Genomic DNA, 20440 nt, shown 5'->3' with positions numbered 1-20440 from the left:
AAGTTCAGAAAACAATCATCCAGGTTAGAATACAATCTTAGCAATATGTTCACTGGTTCTACACAGTCCACAGACTGATCCAGTGAGCTCCAGGGACACCAAGACTTACTTGACGGTGGTGGAGATGCGGAGGTGTCTGATTCCCGGGGTGGGGAACTGTCTGGAGTTCAGGTAGGACACGTGCTGCATGACCTTGTCGAAGGCCTCGATGTCGTCTCCCTCCACGGTCAGGGAAGACTGGTTGGGGTTGAACTCCACCTGGCGGGGGAGAGGAGGAGCCAGTGAGGGAGGGGGCGGAGTCCAGGTGACCGGGGGAGAGGAGGAGCCAGTGAGGGAGGGGGCGGAGTCCAGGTGACCGGGGGAGAGGAGGAGCCAGTGAGGGAGGGGGCGGAGTGACCGGGGGAGAGGAGGAGCCAGTGAGGGAGGGGGCGGAGTCTAGGTGACCGGGGGAGAGGAGGAGCCAGTGAGGGAGGGGGCGGAGTCCAGGTGACCAGGGGAGAGGAGGAGCCAGTGAGGGAGGGGGCGGAGTCCAGGTGACCAGGGGAGAGGAGGAGCCAGTGAGGGAGGGGGCAGAGTCCAGGTGACCGGAGGAGAGGAGGAGCCAGTGAGGGAGGGGGCGGAGTCCAGGTGACCGGGGGAGAGGAGGAGTCAGTGAGGGAGGGGGCGGAGTCCAGGTGACCGGGGGAGAGGAGGAGCCAGTGAGGGAGGGGGCGGAGTCCAGGTGACCGGGGGAGAGGATGAGCCAGTGAGGGAGGGGGCGGAGTTCAGGTGACCGGAGGAGAGGAGGAGCCAGTGAGGGAGGGGGCGGAGTCCAGGTGACCGGGGGAGAGGAGGAGCCAGTGAGGGAGGGGGCGGAGTCCAGGTGACCAGGGGAGAGGAGGAGCCAGTGAGGGAGGGGGCGGAGTCCAGGTGACCGGAGGAGAGGAGGAGCCAGTGAGGGAGGGGGCGGAGTCCAGGTGACTGGAGGAGAGGAGGAGCCAGTGAGGGAGGGGGCGGAGTCCAGGTGACCGGGGGAGAGGAGGAGCCAGTGAGGGAGGGGGCGGAGTCCAGGTGACCGGGGGAGAGGAGGAGCCAGTGAGGGAGGGGGCGGAGTCCAGGTGACCAGGGGAGAGGAGGAGCCAGTGAGGGAGGGGGCGGAGTCCAGGTGACCGGAGGAGAGGAGGAGCCAGTGAGGGAGGGGGCGGAGGGACCGGGGGAGAGGAGGAGCCAGTGAGGGAGGGGGCGGAGTCCAGGTGACCAGGGGAGAGGAGGAGCCAGTGAGGGAGGGGGCGGAGTGACCAGGGGAGAGGAGGAGCCAGTGAGGGAGGGGGCGGAGTGACCAGGGGAGAAGCCTGACTGACTCACAGGTACGTTGTGTTTGCATGAAAACATCTGCTAAATGAATACAATGTAATGTGCACTGTAGAGCTAGATATAGTATATATCTTATCCAAAGCAATCGACAGTCAAATGCTTCACCACTGAGCTAAAACCAGCTTTTTTTGTATGTGGCTATATATGTTATACACACATGTTTCTATACATTGTACATGTTGGTTCTGACCTTGACTGCTGAGGCCACCTCCTCTGGTAGCTGCACGTCCAGCCCCTCCTTACAGGTGTACAGGCAGTCGATCACCTTCTTGTTCTCCAGCTTCCCAGAGCGGATCATCAGACCGGCCAGGTTCCCCCGGAAGAACTGAGACATACGAGCACTGCCACCTGGGGATACGCACACACACACACACACACACACACACAGTAAGTCAGTCAGGCTAACAGCTCTGGTACAGCTTGACCTTTTCAGGGCAGGGGATTCAAGCATGCCGCCTCGACGAACACAGATCGCGTGGCAGGAGCTCATGCAGGTTAGTACCATGTGACCTAGTACCATGTGACCTTACAAGGCTGGCAAGCCGGGGAGATGGAGACACTTAGAAAGGCCTCCACCCCCACACATGTGCCTTCTCAAACACGGATGGACACAGAGTTACTGAGAACGAACTGAAGATGCAAACCAAGCACAAAAAAAAACATGTAGTCAAACAACTGAAGGGCAGCCCATGCGGATGAATATTCATTAGGATGAAAGAATGAGTATTTCATGAATATGTCATTTAAAAAGGCCTTTGGATCTTTAAAATGGGACCAAATATATGACTGCGCTAACGAGCTGTAATCCTTGACATTTCAATGCGGTGGCAGAGCGTTAGCAGCTCTGGGATTGGAGGAGGAGGAGGTGAGCTCGTGGTCTGACGCGGCCGTGTCCCTCAGCGCATGATGATGAGGACCACGACTGCGTCCGTTCTGCGTCACGCCTCCTGCCCTTTAGCAAACCTGGCAACCCTGCATCTCAAGGTCGTCCCTGCCTCTCCCTGTCCCTGTCTCGCACACAGCAGCAGCAGGAACAGCAGATTGATCATCTGATCCTGGGGACCACGGCCCTCTGACTCCGACAAGGTCACCTCTGATACTTGACACTCAACAGATACTGTACCATGGGCCCAGCCTGAATAGACGGGCTCAGGGATTCTATTTTTATTTCTATTCCTGTCTGGGTCTGTCTGGGCGTAAGAGAAACACTGTCCTTGAGCTAAATGAGGGAAATGCTGCAGAGGAACAAACTGCAGTCGTACGAAGGAAAGAAAGAACTGGAAAAATGAAAGGGGAGGATGAGGAGGCGGGAGGGGGGGGGAATGAAGCAGGCCATGGAAGCTGGAAGGACCAGCGATCACATCCAGCAGGGTTCATGCTGTACAGTCGGGACACCACACAGCCCCTAGGGCCCAGCTAGAACGGCGAGGTCATTCCAGTCAAAATGAGGACTAGGTGAGGATTCGTCGAGTGAGTTTCACAACAAGATGGAGATCGTGGACAAGTGCACATGGTTTAGGAGAGAGAGGAGACCTGCTGGGGGCTCAGGGCTGGCGTCAGAGCTGTTGTCATGGCCTGAGAAGTCTGCAGGGGTGAGACAAGAGAGCAGGGAAACACACACAGGGTTGAGGACCGGGGGGAGAGGTGTGTGTGGGTGTGTGTAGGTGTGTGTAGGTGTGTGTGTGTGAGATGGTAAGGATGTGTATAGGTGTGTGTGAAAGGGTGAGAATGTGCGCAGGTATGTGTAGGGGTGTGTGTAGTTGTGTGTGAGAGGGTCATTGTGTGTGTGTGCGTGTGTTGGTGTGTGTTGGTGTGTGTATGATGCTACACATGAGGTCATAGTGCAGTATCCTAGAGGAGCTACAAGAAAGAGGTCCATCTGGAATAAAGACTTCCTGTTAACACATGCACTGCTGCCATTGGTCAACAAGAACTGATACAACTACAGACACATGTTTGTCTAGATATGAACACACAGCATTTGAAGTGACATTTTTAGGGAAATGTACATCTGTTATGGAAGCCTTCGTGGTAGCATGTAGTTATAACTGAACAATGCCACCGAAGAATTCCACAAAGCTAGGATTGTTCAGCTGGGATTTAAACATGGGAGCACAGCAGTGCTCTGTACTGCTTTACTGTCCCTGTCCAGTGGAACAGGCGTGGTGGTGTTGCTCGTCCGTGTCACTTCCTCCCGGTCTTCCCCGTTCTGGGGTATGAACTCTGACGCACAACGCGACCACCAACCTTTGGGAACACCGCTTTCACCAGATACGACCTTGCCGAAAAGCTCGACGGTGCTGGTGGGCGGTGTTTATACTGAGGACGGAGTTTAACCAGTTCTACTGGGCAGAGCAACAACAGCACTGCTGAGTGAGGCAGGGTGAGGCTAAGTGAGGCAGGGTAAGGCAGGGTGAGGGTACCTTGCCAGCACGCCCCGACGGTGAGCTGGGTGCTGAGCTTGGAGGAGTGCAGGGGGTAGTCCTCCGTCACAAGGAAGGGCTCGAAGGTGGTGCCGTCCACAAACAGAGACACTGAGGGGAAGTCCACGTTGAGAACGTAGTGATGCCACTCTTTATCACACACCTGGAGAGAGGGAGAGACATAGACAGAGAGAGACATAGAGAGAGAGAGAGAGAGAGAGAGAGAGAGAGAGAGAGAGAGACAGAGAGACAGAGACACACAGAGAGACAGAGAGAGAGAGAGAGAGAGAGAGAGAGAGAGAGAGAGAGAGAGAGAGAGAGAGAGAGAGAGAGAGAGGGGGGAAAAAAAGCAAACAAACAAAAAGACAAAGGGTCAGAAAGAGAGAGAAACAATTGGCGCCACATTCCACTTCATGCATTGCACTTTCATCATCCTTCACTCTCATTCTTGGGCGAGGGGTCAAAGGTGACTGACCTGGTCCAGTTTCCAGTGGAACTCGGCTGGTTTGTAGTTCTCAGACTCGGTGGGGTCTTGGCGGAGGAGCAGGATGAGGCGGCAGTTGTGCACGTAGAGAGAGTAGTGGTGCCTGTTCATCTCTGTAGGGGGAGGAGAGGGGGAGGAGGGGAGGGGGGGAGGGCAGGGGGGAAAGTATGAGGAGGAGATGAAGATCAGTGTTAACCCCTGTCTGAAAAGTGGTCATGCAACTTATATTGTGTCTTAAGACAAGATATCCCATCACACTTTTTCAATGTCCTCATCTAACACATTCTACTCATGCTAGTCTGTATAAAGAGAACCTACCAGGTGTTTTCTGACCTGTACCCACTGGATCCCCCTGGAACCACTGAGGTTTCTGTGCTCTGAATCGTCCTAACCCCCCCCACTCAGCCCCTCCCTGCGGCCCCGCCCCTCCCTGCGGCCCCGCCCGTACCTGTCTTGTCAGAGTTGCAGAGGATGGTCTCCTTGTCGTGGGCCCCGGGGCCGTGCCTGACCCAGACAGACACGGTGAAGGGCTCCTTCAGGGAGCTGCTCACCACGCCCTCCGGCACCCTGACGGCCTGCGTGCCGTTGAACTCAAACACCTGGTCGCTGTCGTGGCCGTTGTCTGTGGGCAGGCCCACCGTCCAGTTGGCTGAGCTGCTGGGGGCGGGAAGCAGCTCCACAGTGCCGCTGCTGCTGGCACCTGGGACACACACACACACACAGTCAGGAACACAAAGACACACACACAGTCAGGAACACAAAGACACACACACAGTCAGGAACACAAAGACACACACACACACACACAGTCAGGAACACAAAGACACACACACACACACACAGTCAGGAACACAAAGACACACACACACACACACAGTCAGGAACACAAAGACACACACAGTCAGGAACACAAAGACACACACACACACACACAGTCAGGAACACAAAGACACACACACACACACACAGTCAGGAACACAAAGACACACACACACACACACAGTCAGGAACACAAAGACACACACACACACACACAGTCAGGAACACAAAGACACACACACACACACAGTCAGGAACACAAAGACACACACACACACACACAGTCAGGAACACAAAGACACACACACAGTCAGGAACACAAAGACACACACAGTCAGGAACACAAAGACACACACACAGTCAGGAACACAAAGACACACACACAGTCAGGAACACAAAGACACACACACAGTCAGGAACACAAAGACACACACAGTCAGGAACACAAAGACACACACACAGTCAGGAACACAAAGACACACACACACACACACAGTCAGGAACACAAAGACACACACAGTCAGGAACACAAAGACACACACACAGTCAGGAACACAAAGACACACACACAGTCAGGAACACAAAGACACACACAGTCAGGAACACAAAGACACACACACAGTCAGGAACACAAAGACACACACACAGTCAGGAACACAAAGACACACACACAGTCAGGAACACAAAGACACACACAGTCAGGAACACAAAGACACACACAGTCAGGAACACAAAGACACACACAGTCAGGAACACAAAGACACACACACAGTCAGGAACACAAAGACACACACACAGTCAGGAACACAAAGACACACACACAGTCAGGAACACAAAGACACACACACAGTCAGGAACACAAAGACACACACAGTCAGGAACACAAAGACACACACACAGTCAGGAACACAAAGACACACACAGTCAGGAACACAAAGACACACACACAGTCAGGAACACAAAGACACACACACAGTCAGGAACACAAAGACACACACACAGTCAGGAACACAAAGACACACACACAGTCAGGAACACAAAGACACACACACAGTCAGGAACACAAAGACACACACAGTCAGGAACACAAAGACACACACACAGTCAGGAACACAAAGACACACACAGTCAGGAACACAAAGACACACACAGTCAGGAACACAAAGACACACACACAGTCAGGAACACAAAGACACACACACAGTCAGGAACACAAAGACACACACACAGTCAGGAACACAAATACACACACACAGTCAGGAACACAAAGACACACACAGTCAGGAACACAAAGACACACACACAGTCAGGAACACAAAGACACACACACAGTCAGGAACACAAAGACACACACACAGTCAGGAACACAAAGACACACACACAGTCAGGAACACAAAGACACACACACAGTCAGGAACACAAAGACACACACACAGTCAGGAACACAAAGACACACACAGTCAGGAACACAAAGACACACACAGTCAGGAACACAAAGACACACACAGTCAGGAACACAAAGACACACACACAGTCAGGAACACAAAGACACACACACAGTCAGGAACACAAAGACACACACACAGTCAGGAACACAAAGACACACACACAGTCAGGAACACAAAGACACACACACAGTCAGGAACACAAAGACACACACACAGTCAGGAACACAAAGACACACACACAGTCAGGAACACAAAGACACACACAGTCAGGAACACAAAGACACACACACAGTCAGGAACACACAGACACACACAGTCAGGAACACAAAGACACACACACAGTCAGGAACACAAAGACACACACAGTCAGGAACACAAAGACACACACACACACACAGTCAGAAACACAAATACACACACACACACACAGTCAGGAACACAAATACACACACACAGTCAGGAACACAAATACACACACACACACACACACAGTCAGGAACACAAATACACACACACACACAGTCAGGAACACAAATACACACACACACACACAGTCAGGAACACAAATACACACTGTCAGGAACACAAATACACACAAGCACATCTGGTTGGAGGAGGAGGGTCTCTCACCACACAGCTTGTGAAGAGACTTCTCAGAGTAGGTGTCTCTGTCGCATCCCTTGCCGATGTGATTGGTCTCCAGCTCGATGCTGGCCTGGATGGAGGTGATTGGCTCCTCGCAGGTCTCCAAGTGCATGCTGGGAAAGAGGGCTAGGCTGCCGGTGCCAGGCTCATACTCGATCCTCTTGTTGAATCCTGAGAAACAGAAGAGGGAAGGAGAGAGAGAGAGGGAAGGAGGGGGAGAGAGAGAGAGAGAGAGAGAGAGAGAGAGAGAGAGAGAGAGAGAGAGAGAGAGAGAGAGAGAGAGAGAGAGAGAGGGCGAGAGGGCGAGAGGGCGAGAGGGAGAGAGGGGGAGAGGGAGAGAGAGAGAGAGAGAGAGAGAGAGAGAGAGAGAGAGAGAGAGAGAGAGAGAGAGAGAGGAGAAAGGGAGAAGGGGGAGCGAGCAACAGGATGTACATTATCATCCAGATATCCCATAATATCCCATTATCACAAAAATGAAAAAGATACGTTCCCGGCTGCTGCTTTAGCTTCGGTTCCCTCACAAGACAATCAAAAGCTGAGGTCACACAACCTCCTGACAACAGGCAACTGTTCAGGGCCTCTTTCAGCACGGCAAAGTGCCTGTATCGTTTACCCAGACACTCCAGTGCTGTAAGGCTAGCTGGCTGTGAGGCTGGGGAGGAGGGAGAGGCTGGGGAGGAGGGAGTGGCTGGGGAGGAGGGGGAGGCTGGGGAGGAGGGAGAGGCTGGGGAGGAGGGGGAGGCTGGGGAGAAGGGAGAGGCTGGGGAGGAGGGGGAGGCTGGGGAGGAGGGAGAGGCTGGGGAGGAGGGGGAGGCTGGGGAGGAGGGAGAGGCTGGGGAGGAGGGAGAGGCTGGGGAGGAGGGAGAGGCTGGGGTGGAGGGGGAAGCTGGGGAGGAGGGGGAGGCTGGGGAGGAGGGAGAGGCTGGGGAGGAGGGGGAGGCTGGGGAGGAGGGAGAGGCTGGGGAGGAGGGAGAGGCTGGGGAGGAGGGGGAGGCTGGGGAGGAGGGAGAGGCCGTTCGTACCTTGCCAGCCCGGCTTGCAGGTGGGCTTGATGCTGATCTTGACAAGGACGTCTTCTGACGCACGGTTCTTGCCGCAGTCGTACGCGGTCACGGTCAGCTTGTACATGCGCTCCTTGCTGTAGTTCAGCTTCTCCGTGTTCTTGATGTAGCCTGGATAAAAAAATAATATATATTAATACAAACAAAGATTAGGGGTTGGCCTTTGATTGTTGTTGATGAAGCTACAGGCAAGCTAATATGTAAAGTAAACACAGCTGTTAAAAAGAAAGAAAATATACCAATAACTGTAGGAAGACATGAAAGAAGCAGTCAGAGTAGTGGCACCTGTCAAGGTGATACTTGAAAGGCAAAGCGACGTGCCGAATTCAAATCGACGGCTTTACATCGCAAATGTTTGCTCAGATCAATTGAAAATGGCGTTGTAAGCCCTGAGCTCCAAGGCTGAATTTCAGCTCCAGGTTTCTGGGCAGGCGGTGCTGCGGGCAGCCGTGCGGGGGTCCTTACCGTCCTTGTCGATGGTGAAGGGCACGTCGGGGGTCACAATCTCGTAGTTGCAGATCTGGCTGTACTGGAAGGAGCAGTCGGCGTCCACAGCCTCCACCTTCAGGATGCTGTCGTACTTCTTGCCCTCGATGACGGTAGCCTTGTAGGACTTGTCCTTGAACACGGGGGAATACTCGTTCACGTCGTTCACCTGGATGTGGACGGTGGCCCTGGAGGGGCAGAATTGTAGAAAGGCATATATCAGAACGGCAGACAAAACACTCCACATTCATTAATGTTGAAGGAGTGGCCACGGAACATTAGACACTTGAAATCAAAGAAATGAAAAAAAATCAATCTTTGTTGTTTGCTTTCAAAGCACTAGGAAGCAGTTTTAGTCTTAATTAGTGCGTAAGCACATTCTTATTGGCTCAGATTCATATACTATGGAGGTTTGACTGTGGGACTAATCAGATCAACAGAATTATAAAAGGACTGCAGGAACTGCAGGGAAGCAGCCGAATATCTGGAAAACTGCTTGTTGACGGTAAAAGGGTTTTTAATCGAACTAAATCCAGTCAAAGAGAAAAGAATGTGCTCATGCAGTGACGGTCTGACGAGATCGATGGAAAGGAGTGGAGCCCGAGTGCCCACCCCTGCAGCCCTCCATCAGAACAGCCCCAGTGCACACCCCTGCAGCCCTCCATCAGAACAGCCCCAGTGCACATCCCTGCAGCCCTCCATCAGAACAGCCCCAGTGCACATCCCTGCAGCCCTCCATCAGAACAGCCCCAGTGCACACCCCTGCAGCCCTCCATCAGAACAGCCCCAGTGCACATCCCTGCAGCCCTCCATCAGAACAGCCCCAGTGCCCACCCCTGCAGCCCTCCATCAGAACAGGACGGCTTCAGCTCAGCGCTGGAGCCTCTGACTGCAGATTAAAAGGCCGCAGGTCCAAATCCCCCCAGGGACCTCACGTAGGTTAAGAGTCAGCTTAATCAATAATATATATATACACACACACACACATCATATAGTGTATACATATACAGATTATATATTTATATCCACTAGTGTTTATATATAATACAAAGACATGGTTGCTGGGTATGTACTTGTGTGATTTCTTCATGTTGGTGCCGTCTGGGCCCTCCCCACAGTCGTAGGCCTGGATGGTGAAGGTGTGGTCTTTCTGCAGCTCACAGTCCAGCTTGTCCTTGGCCCGGATCACGCCCTCCCCCGTGGACTTGTCCAGAACCACGGCCTCGAAGGGAACGTTCTGCCCGTGGATCCTGAAGCCGCAGATCTCACCTGGACGCAAACCAAAAACCGAGAGAGAACCGAGAGAGTGTTCAGGAACAACCAGGATAGGAGAACACAACCGTTCTCACAGCCTTAGAAAGGGGGGTTATGTTAAACCAAACCAAAATATTAATAAAATAAAAAACAACAAATTCACACAAATAAATAAGATCAGCCAAAGGTTTTGGCAGCCAGGGGGTTTCGTACATTGGGTGGGTGGAGGGTGTCTGGAGGGTGGGGGGGGCTGTGGAGGAAGCCAGAAGCACTGCTGTATGGGTGAGTTACTGGAGGGTGGGGGGGGGGGTGACTTTTAGTATCAAAAAGCCAGAGTGTCTCGTCCAAACCACTTGATGACATCGCATCCAGTCATGCAGGTAGAAACCGAAAAAACATGTGGACAGGCATTTCACAGGAGCACTTTCTGTCACTGAGTAAAGAACTAATGAGACCGAACCAAAAGGTAGGAGGGACTGCAAACGTTTGTCCCATCGGTTAGAATAACGGAGCATGGAAGAGTACAACAGAAAAAGATTACAACTGAAGTGGAAGGAAACCAAGGAGTAATATAAGCATTCTGAAAATGTGGTCCAGTACCATTTCAGAGTTAGTCATAAAAACATAATACTGTGAAAGAAACTGAAGCAAAAAAATTAATCAACTGGAACATTCTATCCGTTTAAGATTTGTTCATTTTAGATTGAGGGGAAGTCTTCCTGTGTAATTTTGCCTCTCGCTCGAAACTATTAAGAAATGAAAACAAAATCATAAGAGTACCAAAACAGTACAATAGCAGTAGTAAAACGAAATCACTGGATGAGAATTGGGGGTTAGAAATATCAACTTGCTTGACATCCACAACAAATGACAACTGCAGCCATGCTATGGTATAGCTTAGTGCCTGAGAGAGCCCTCCTTCAGAAGGGAACGATATCTTCACAGCAGAGAGAGTTTGCATTAGTTAACAATCTCAGCAACTTGGCTTTGAAGACTCTGGACAAGACGTATTGCCAGTGGTAAACAAAACCATCAGAAGTCATCAAACCTGCACAGATCTACTGATGATCCGGCTTGTTAAAGCTCCTTCGAAATAGTCAATGTCTGACTTGTAGGTCCTCGTATAAGACAGCATTTAAAAGAATACTTTGGATTTGAATAGGTGACGATGCCAATGTCATTTACTGTAAGGTTTGTCCAATTGGCACTCACAGTCCAGCTTATATTAGAATTGTAAGTCCGATTTTTCAATTCAGTCTCTTGGGTAAGATAAATCTGAAATGGATTTGAGTTTCGGGTTGTTTGGATTTTTGAGACCAACAACTGTTGTTATTTTTTATTTTTTTTGTAACATCCCTGATTGGCTGAAACACTGTTAGGGTCTGCAAACTACAATGGATGTCTCATGCACAGATATTTCTAATCACGATTTACCCCACATCACACTTTTCATCCAGTTGTTGTACTTTCCAGAAATTTGGGGTGAGAAAAAACATAAAAAGTTGACAAACCAAATGAGGAGGAGATTACTGAGCATGACAGAAGGTTCTGTTTATAGTGCAGATGCTATTTTGCGTTAGTGAGTTAATAACCAAAAGAAAACTGTGCACAAGGCAGGAGAAGAGCCCATCATCACCTTCTTTGGTGAAGGTCACTTCAAAACTTTCTACAAAAAGGGAGAGAGAAGATAAACCCAAGTCAGTTAAGGAAAGTTTGATGAGCAGATATTAGACAGACATCGAGAGAGAGAGAGAGAGAGAGAGAGAGAGAGAGAGAGAGAGAGAGAGAGAGAGAGAGAGAGAGAGAGAGAGAGAGAGAGACAGAGAGAGACAGAGAGAGACAGAGAGAGACAGAGAGAGCACAGGATACATACAGGTATAGGCCAAATAGGATACACATTCACATTGAAGAAAGTTTAGATTTAAAGTTTGAAATGAGAAAATTAGAGAAGTCCTAATATCCCTTGCAATCAACTGAATCCTCATTTTCCATGTATGGTCACTACCAATGCAGACAACGTCTCTCAGCATAAAACCACACCATTTTCTCAAACATCACATGAAAAGATAGAAATTCAGCGTGCTCCTAGTATCAATCTAGAACAGTTGGGTTCTGCTTGGTTGACACGCTGTTCCGGGCCTCTCGTTGGTTGAGCTGCCTGTTTTCACCTAGACAATTAGAAATGGATTTCCCATTAGAGACCGCTGTTTAGTGCCAGTCATGCGTTGGGATCCCGGGCCTCACCTCCCCTCACTCTGCCCAGGCTAATGACCTCCTCACTGGGGGCTGTGGGAATCCCACAGCATAGCACTTCCAGGCTCTCAGATCCATCTAGAACCCCCCCCTTCAATTATTTTTTGTTTTAGCCTTGCAGCACAATCCAATTGATTCAAGACCCCCTTAAACTGCATCGCAAACACCTACAATCCTCCCAGGTCAGTCGGAGCAGATTGGAGAGGGGAGTTTTTGAGAGTGTTTCGAGTAGCCTTGTGTCTGATGCCTATGATGTTTACCCAAAGAGACATAAGACAAGGGGCTCTCTGGCCATGCTGGCCTTTCAAAAGCTTTTCCTTAAAAAACGAGTCGAAACGGCTCGATTTCAGAGCACTGTGCTGCGCTCGATCCATTTCCCTCAGAAGAGTAATTATCAGGCTCGCAGGGAAACGGAAACAAAAGCTTTGTTTCAGAGGTACAGTCAGAACGAGGACTAGTAATGAGGAGTCTCTGCTATAGGGCCGCATCATTGCTTCTTATTCACAAGGGAACACGTAACCCAAATCCTGCAGCTAAATGTTCCCTGTTTGTTTCCCTCAGTCCCTGTTCTGGGGCGCCGACATGCACGGCTACCCCCGGTCTCATTTACAGGGTGTATAAATACCCAATACACGCAACCCCCCTCAGCCTCCCCCAGCCTCCCCCAGCCTCCCTCAGCCTCCCCCAGCCTCCCCCAGCCTCCCCCAGCCTCCCCCAGCCTCCCCCAGCCTCCCCCAGCCTCCCTCAGCCTCCCCCAGCCTCCCCCAGCCTCCCCCAGCCTCCCTCAGCCTCCCCCAGCCTCCCCCAGCCTCCCCCAGCCTCTGTAAACCCACAACCAACACACACATTGGAGCGCCCACATCCAACCATCATCTATCTACTAGTCTTTAACCTCATTGGTTGGCTTTGGAGTGGGCCTCGTGGTGATTGGTCGAGGGGCCGGGAGACGGTCACCCCTGGTGCCACGTGACGACGGCCTCGGGACATGCTGTCCGCTTTCACCGAGCCGCTCTTCAAAGAGGAGCTCCACACAAAGAAGGAACCAGCGCTGAGAGAGCTCGCTATTGAGCCCGAGTGCAGTGCGGGAGGACGGGGGTATCATGTGATGCAGGTGAACGGTGCCCTCCCGACCGATCGTTTTACATCTGAGCTCCTTGCCGAGCAGATGCACCTCGACATACAGCTGCCCTGGCATCCGAATCGAACGTACCCGGAGCTAGGGGCTGTCCTGGCGTACTAAACAAATGCCAGAGCAGCCAGATCAGGGCCGGACGAATCGTTTGAATGTCGTCACATCTAAACGAAACTTTCTAAGAGATGTGGGGGTGTTTGATTCCGTTCTCAGCCGGCAAACACGCTTACCTCTGCTGATGAAGCGCAGTCCTTAAGAGATGTAAGCTGTGATAAGAGAGCAATGAGTCTGGGGGGGGGGGGGGTGTTGGGGGCGTGAGGGGGGGTGGGGTGGCGGGTAGGGGTTGCTAAGGATCACAGTCTCCATGAGATGGGGTGAAGGGAAGCCATGTTTGAACCCAGGCCAAACCTAATATTTCTGTGATTAACAAAAAAGACTGTTTGGGCCTAAACTAAAGCTGCTTTAGCACATGTGTGTGAAATGTGCCTCTTCCTTGGAGGTCATCATTAAAAGAAAATGCTGATTGATCTGGATATGAAAGGGGGACTTGTGGTGAATATGGGGACCAGCTGGAATACATGCCTCGAACATGCTGACAGGAAAGATTTGATCAAAGTCCATGCGAACAGTGTGGCCTTTCAATGCATCTGTCTTCTGTAACTGGTAGGGTAGCCCCAATCTCACTCATTAAAGAGGCTGCTTTTTCATGGTTAAAAATAAAGAGGGGTGGGTATAGCTCACTAACCCTGACCTTCTAAAGATAATACAATCACCAATCCCCTCAGAGTTATTTTGGCTGGGCCACGACGGGTCTATATACAGCCATCTTCCAACCTCGTGGACATGGTCCCTGCTATTCATTCAAGCACACCAGGAGAACTCAACACAGGAGGATATCAAGGTCAGGGGTCAGCCCAGCGGTCGACCTTCCTCTCACCTGCGTAGCGTAGAGGTGCATCCTTGTCCAGGGCGATGAGGGGAGGATCCAGGAGAACTTTGTCGTCGTTTTCTGTGACGATCCCGTGGTACGTTGTATCGATCCATGGTTTGTGCTTATTAACTGCAGGGGAAGAGAGAGAGGACCGAGCATCTGTGTGAATGTCAGGACAAGTCACAGCCCTTGTTTCATCTTCAGGTGAACACAAGCATGTTTAGCAAACACTTTTTTCTTCTTCAGGGGTCATTTAGGCCAGAATTGTTCATGGTCCAAGGCGACTGTATAATACTGTCACCAAAACACATGGATTTCCACAGATGAGCATGAAATCCTCTGCAAGGGGCTGCCTGCCAGTGCCAGCCTGACCAGGCCATATCTGTGGACTCGGGCTGTGCAGCCCAACCGGATGGGTCCTGACAGGAGCATCAGCCGGCCAATCACAACGCAGCAACCCAGCAGACCGGCACTTAGGCTCGTTACAGCTTCGTGCTCCGTTGGCCCGGGCAACCGCCCAGCTGCAGACGGGAATCTGTTTTTGCTGGCGGCGGCAGAAAAACATGCAACGTGCTACACATTCAGGGTCGGATTCCTTAAAACTGTGTTTGTGTGTACGTGTGTGCGTGCGGCTGTGTGTATATATTTACAGTATGTGTGTGTGTGTGTATATACAGTGCGTGTGTATGTGTTGAGAAGGGCGAGTGAGCTCTCTTGCAGGACAATGTATGTGTCCTCCTGTTCGTAAGATTTCCTCTGAGATTGTAGCTAAAAACGATATGCCTGGAGGTAACACTATCCGAAGTTGCACATTTACTGAATGTGGTTCTTCAGTTATTTACCTGCCTGTGGTGCCTGTTGAGCTACACACCTTTTTTTAACATAGGTGTCATCTTGTTCCATATTACTCACCAACAAGGTAATACAGGCCCCACAGCTTGGGAACCGCTGGCCTAGGCTATGTTCTCCTGCTGAGGCGGATACCACTGATAGCTGAACAAAAGTCTAACCAATAAGCAACAGTGGTCACGACATGAAACATAATAATAACAATGCTACGGTCCAAATCAATCAGAACCAACAGTCAATATTGAACACACACGACCGACATGGAAGCAGGCATAGCCTATTCTCCTTGCTTTCTAAAGCTTTTTGCAGGCTCGGATATACAGGCACACGGCTTCTAGGAAATGTGCTTAAGCTAAAATGATTTAATTTGAAGTGTGAAATCCAACACATCATTTACAATACGTTGTGTGAAATAACGACAGGCCCTCAAAGACTAGACAGCTTTATCACCCCTCGACATGCTAGAATAAACGTGCTTAACATCTGCTGTTGAGCTTTCATTTAGACAGACAGCATGTGATATTAGAACAACACAGAAACCGGGCGCTAATTTGCACAAACTGCTGCAACTATTTTTCATTCCTGACGTTACTAATGGGTCAATTTATGAACGGTCTGCATTTGCGGCCTAGCACTAATGCTAAGCTATTATCGTTAAGGGATAGGTTTAGAGCTAGACTTCAAAGAAAAGGGAAGCTTTGGGGCCTTAGATGCGAAGGAGATTAGGGAAGGGGCTCTGAAGGAGATGTGATTTTTTAGAAGGGCTTGGTGTTATTATCTAACATGGCACTTGGCAGGGTGGGTTGTTTAGCATGGCTGTGCGCCAGTACTTTACTTTGATTTTATATTATTAGGTCGCCGATGATCCTATTCTGTGTGTGCATGTGCACTGCTGTTTCAATTTCAACCAGGGGGTCTATCAAACCAGCTCCCATATGGAAGCACTTGTATGATAACACGAAATAAGGCAAACACTTTGACCTCAAGCTCTATACTTTTCTACAGACTTAAATGGTTGCCACTGGGAACAGTTACAGATAAAAGCAACAACCGGAAATCTGTCCTTTGCATTTTAATCAAAGCAACCTAAACGTAGCAAAGACAACAGGCAGCCATTTTGAAATGAGTAAGACAAAGGGCAGATGGCCAGAAGTCAGGGTCTTATTTATGCTGTGGATAAAACATAAAACATTAGACTACAGGAGGTATTATCTCAACAGAAGCAGATGTAAGACACATGTAGGTCACAGTTATATAAGGTATGTGTGCTTATTTTGATTGTAGCCTATGCGAATATGAATCATATGGATCACGACATACTGCGGACAATATCCACTATGGCTCACCTCCTGGCATTGGTTGTTTTTCAAAAACATAAATCTAAACAAATATATAGAGGAAGGGGGGGGGGGTTAAATATACAGACATGTAGACTTTTAATGAGACTAATTCAACATTCTGAAGTGCCCCATAGGCAGAACGATGTAGCCAAAGCTAATTAAGTCATTTTAATGTGCCTTATCAGAGAGCCTAATCACTAGGCTGAAAAGACAGCGAGTGACTGGAGCGGTTAAAGGGATACAGATGTCTGAGAACATTAGAGATCTGTGATTGTGCCAGCTGAGGGATTTGATAAGCTCTCTTAGCCAGGAATCATCCGGAACGTACACAGGGTGACCCAAGGTAGAAATGCATATGTGCTTATACTGACTGCAGGTTACAATATGGCCAAAAAGGAATTGTACATTGATTGTAGTTCCAGCTACTGAATACAACCACAGAGTAACAGCATTCAGAAACCGACAGGGTACCAAACAAAGCACTCCCAGCAAAGACATTCACCTCAGACGAGATCACCCTAACACCGGAGTGTTTAGTGAGAAGGTACCTGTGGGTCTTATACTGTGGGGTCGTATACTGTGGGTCGTATACTGTAGGTTGTATACTGTGGGTCGTATATTGTAGGTTGTATACTGTCAGACACGGAAGACCCAAACACCAAACGACCAGTTCACTCATTACTGTAGGAGCAGGGGGCAGTTCAGCTACTACTACTACAGCAGCAGTGTGTGCTAGCTGCACAGATGGCCAGTCAGCTCATGACCAGGGCCTCAACAGTATCTGGTATTGCAATCCTGTTACCCATCATGTCAACGTATTGGCATCTAATCCCATAATGGGATGCTCCTGGTTCATTCACTTACCAAGGTCGAGGGCTGGGAGACTTAAACATTCAGGCATTACTCGGAAATGGTCGAGGGTTGTGCGCTGAGGATAAACACAGGCCCACGTTCTAAAATACGGTTGTTAGAAAAGGCCTCCCGGTCATTGGGTGTGCGGAGGTGACTGTTTTGACGGTGCCTCAGCGCGGTGCTGTGTGCGGGAGCTGCTGGGTGGGGGGGAGGACAGGATGACAGGCGCTGTGACGTGTCGGAGAGAGTTCTCTCGATCTGAATCATCTTTGGTTCTGGGCAGTCGGAAGAAGATAATCCGGGATGAAGCTTTGAGCTGCTCTTCTGTGATGCCATTTACTGCTATGCATAAAAAAAACGTCTAAAAGTATTTGATTTTGTGAGTGCGTTCTCTTTGTCATGTTGAGACGTTCATCTACGACCCCGGCACCCCCAGTATTTAGTTTGTCGAGGAAATAAGAGATGAGCAAAATATCTCCGTTTTTGTTTACCAGGGCATCTACCGATTTCCCCTCCCCATCCAGCAGGCAAACACTGGCGCAAGATCATCTCGGTTTCTCTCTTCCTTCTCATGTTCCGCACTCAGCTTTGAGGAATCATCTGCAATCGTATATTGCGTGCCCGATCCAAAAGAGCTTCTTTAACGCAGCGGGGGGGGGGGTATATTTAGTCCAAAACACTTTTTGAAATGCAAAATTCATCGCCCTCTCTTCAAAGGCAGGGGGATGTGAGTCATTGTGTGCCTTGCCACGGTGAAAAAAGGACTGTTTACTCTGAGTAGGGCCAAACAAGCCAGGTGTTCTTTTGTATCTGTTATGAAATACCCACTATCACAAGCTCCTTTTTTAACACTTGTCGAGTGACTTGGTTTTCCTTTCTGTGCTAGTGTGTTGGGGCCATCTGTCCCATACTCACTCAGATTCCAGCTATGGAGACGAGGTTTGAGCACGCTGACATGACTGGGAAGCCAGGGTGGGCCTCAGCCAAACTCTCAGGAAAGAAAAGGGTTTTAAAATAGTTATTTTAAACATGAGACTTCATCAGTGATGGAGTACAAGGGTGATTTCCCTGTGATGAGGTCTCTACCAGAACCCCAGTGTAGTCTCCAATGTTGTGTAGTTCCAGCTCATGGTCAACCAAAATTCATCCAATAAAATGTATGTAGAGCAACACAGAAACAGAGAACTCCCTGTATCCGAGTGTGTTCTTATTCTTTAGCAGCTACCAATACGGTTTGACCTTTATAGCCATGCTGATACACATCCTGTGAGAATTACAGGGTCACAATAGGTCCTGGTAATCCTGCATTACAAAAGCACGCCCACACAAACACACACTCACAGATACACACACACACACACACACACACACACACACACACACACACACACACACACACACACACACACACACACACACACACACACACACACACACACACACACACACACACACAGGTTAGGACATCTCTCTTCCACAGAAAGAACAAACGAAACAGGGATGGATGACGCAGCTGTCAGCTCCCTGTATCTCCATCCTGAACCCCTTGCACACGTGTCAATCCTTCAGCCATCCATCACTGCTGGCAAGATAAGGCCGGTGTATTGACAGGCTTCTGTTCACCCAGAGCTTAACAGGAGAATTACAGCACAGCCCTGCCCTACAGCACACGGAGCCTCTGCCATCAGACAGTTGGTCTGTGGTAATCAGATGAACTCTGATCATGATGCTGTTGTGTAATGACTCCACCGGGAGGCCAGGCGGCAGATATGGAGCTGTGTTTCCATTCCACGGGCCAAACTCAAAAAGGTTTCCATTTCAGGGTGCCCTGGTAGCTCACTGGTTAAGGGTGCATGCCATGTAGGCTGAGGCCTTACCACAGCGGCCTGGGTTCGAATCAGGACATTGGCCGTTTGCTCCTTGTTTTACCCACCCTCCCACCCTCCCTCCCGGTCACACTTCACTTAAAACTATCCAATATAGCATGAAAAAGGCCTAAATAAAATGTTTGTATAAAATGTAAAAAGCTTTCCATTTTAACCGCCAGCACAGCATCTCCACCCAACCCCATGACCCTCCTAAGTGTCTGCTTAGATCTAAAACCAGCGGTGGCAGTTATTAATTGCGTGGTAGGTGTTGCTAGGCGGTATCCGATTCATGCGTCTGGCTGTAAGCTTTATCTCCAGCCAGCAGGTGAGAAATACAACCTCTGGGTTTTTACACTTATCCATGGAGCCACTTCGAGGGCTGCCTGGAGATATGCCTGAGAGGAAGAACCGAAGAAAACTGTAAATGATTAAAGCCATTTGATGAATCCACGTGAAGGGATTCGCCGATCCGAATTCAAAGACACGGGCGGCCATTGTGCTGGTGAGTGTGCTTGTTAACTTCATTGACCAGGAGGCAATCAATGAAGTCAATCTGGCTGCAGCCTGAAACACTGGGCAGCACGTCAGTGTTTGCTCAGCCCAAGGAGAGCCTGGAGCTTTCTGAACTCTGAGCCACAGAGGAGAGACTGTTCCGGGAGCGTCTGGAGCCCCTGCAGGCAGGGATCAGGGCCCCTCTCCCCAAACATCTCTCTCACAGGGGACCCTCAGTCGGACTAACAAGACACAGCGTTTGTTTGTCCACTGAGCAGTCACAACCGACGCCCCCAGCCCCCCCTCCCCCAGCAGGTCCAGGGGTCTTACTATGATGGGGGGTGGGTACGGAGGGGCCTGAATGCAGCTCAATCACCTCTCTGTGAAGGGAACACACAAAGAGCCAGTGAGAGTGGAGTGCACTGAACAGCTCCGAAAGAGCGATCCACAGCGTGTGTGTGTGTGTGTGTGTGTGCCTGCCTATGTGACCCCCGTGGCGGTGCGCCAGCAGTGTGTTCTCTGGTTACCTGTTTCCCAGGGTACCTTGTGGTGTTGGTGTGTTCAGACACAATGCACGGCAGCGGCCGTATTCCTCACGGCCCGCGGGAGGTGGTGCCACACCCTATCAGATGTACATCCTCAGCCTGGAGAGATATGGCCATGAAGCCTCTCAAACCTGGGCTCGGGTTCCACAGCCTTGGGAACACCAGGAGGACAAATCCTGGCTTTCACACCAGTAAGGGCATCATC

At 50.3% G+C, this 20440-nt stretch overlaps 1 protein-coding gene across 4 annotated transcripts in view; it reads right to left on the bottom strand.

The window, feature by feature from the left end:
* The window catches only part of clstn1 (calsyntenin 1), a 35008-nt gene that overhangs the window by 8611 nt on the left and 5957 nt on the right, over positions 1–20440 (bottom strand). The window contains exons 2-13 of one of the 4 annotated variants that reach the window (XM_047040964.1): positions 14296–14418; positions 11610–11639; positions 9793–9988; positions 8699–8907; positions 8195–8344; positions 7158–7343; positions 4709–4960; positions 4252–4373; positions 3777–3939; positions 2887–2937; positions 1544–1701; positions 110–258 (exon numbers count right to left, since the gene is read on the bottom strand). In XM_047040964.1, coding sequence (XP_046896920.1) covers positions 110–258; positions 1544–1701; positions 2887–2937; positions 3777–3939; positions 4252–4373; positions 4709–4960; positions 7158–7343; positions 8195–8344; positions 8699–8907; positions 9793–9988; positions 11610–11639; positions 14296–14418 — 1789 coding nt within the window. The remainder of the gene's footprint in view (positions 1–109; positions 259–1543; positions 1702–2886; positions 2938–3776; positions 3940–4251; positions 4374–4708; positions 4961–7157; positions 7344–8194; positions 8345–8698; positions 8908–9792; positions 9989–11609; positions 11640–14295; positions 14419–20440) is intronic. The other 3 variants (XM_047040967.1, XM_047040966.1, XM_047040968.1) reach the window with 3 other exon arrangements.

This window comes from Hypomesus transpacificus, chromosome 18 (assembly GCF_021917145.1).
Source record: "Hypomesus transpacificus isolate Combined female chromosome 18, fHypTra1, whole genome shotgun sequence".
In the NCBI taxonomy this organism is placed as follows: domain Eukaryota; kingdom Metazoa; phylum Chordata; class Actinopteri; order Osmeriformes; family Osmeridae; genus Hypomesus; species Hypomesus transpacificus.
The sequence above is the reverse complement of the archived record's forward strand: the minus strand, read 5'-3'. Positions and strand labels throughout refer to the sequence as shown.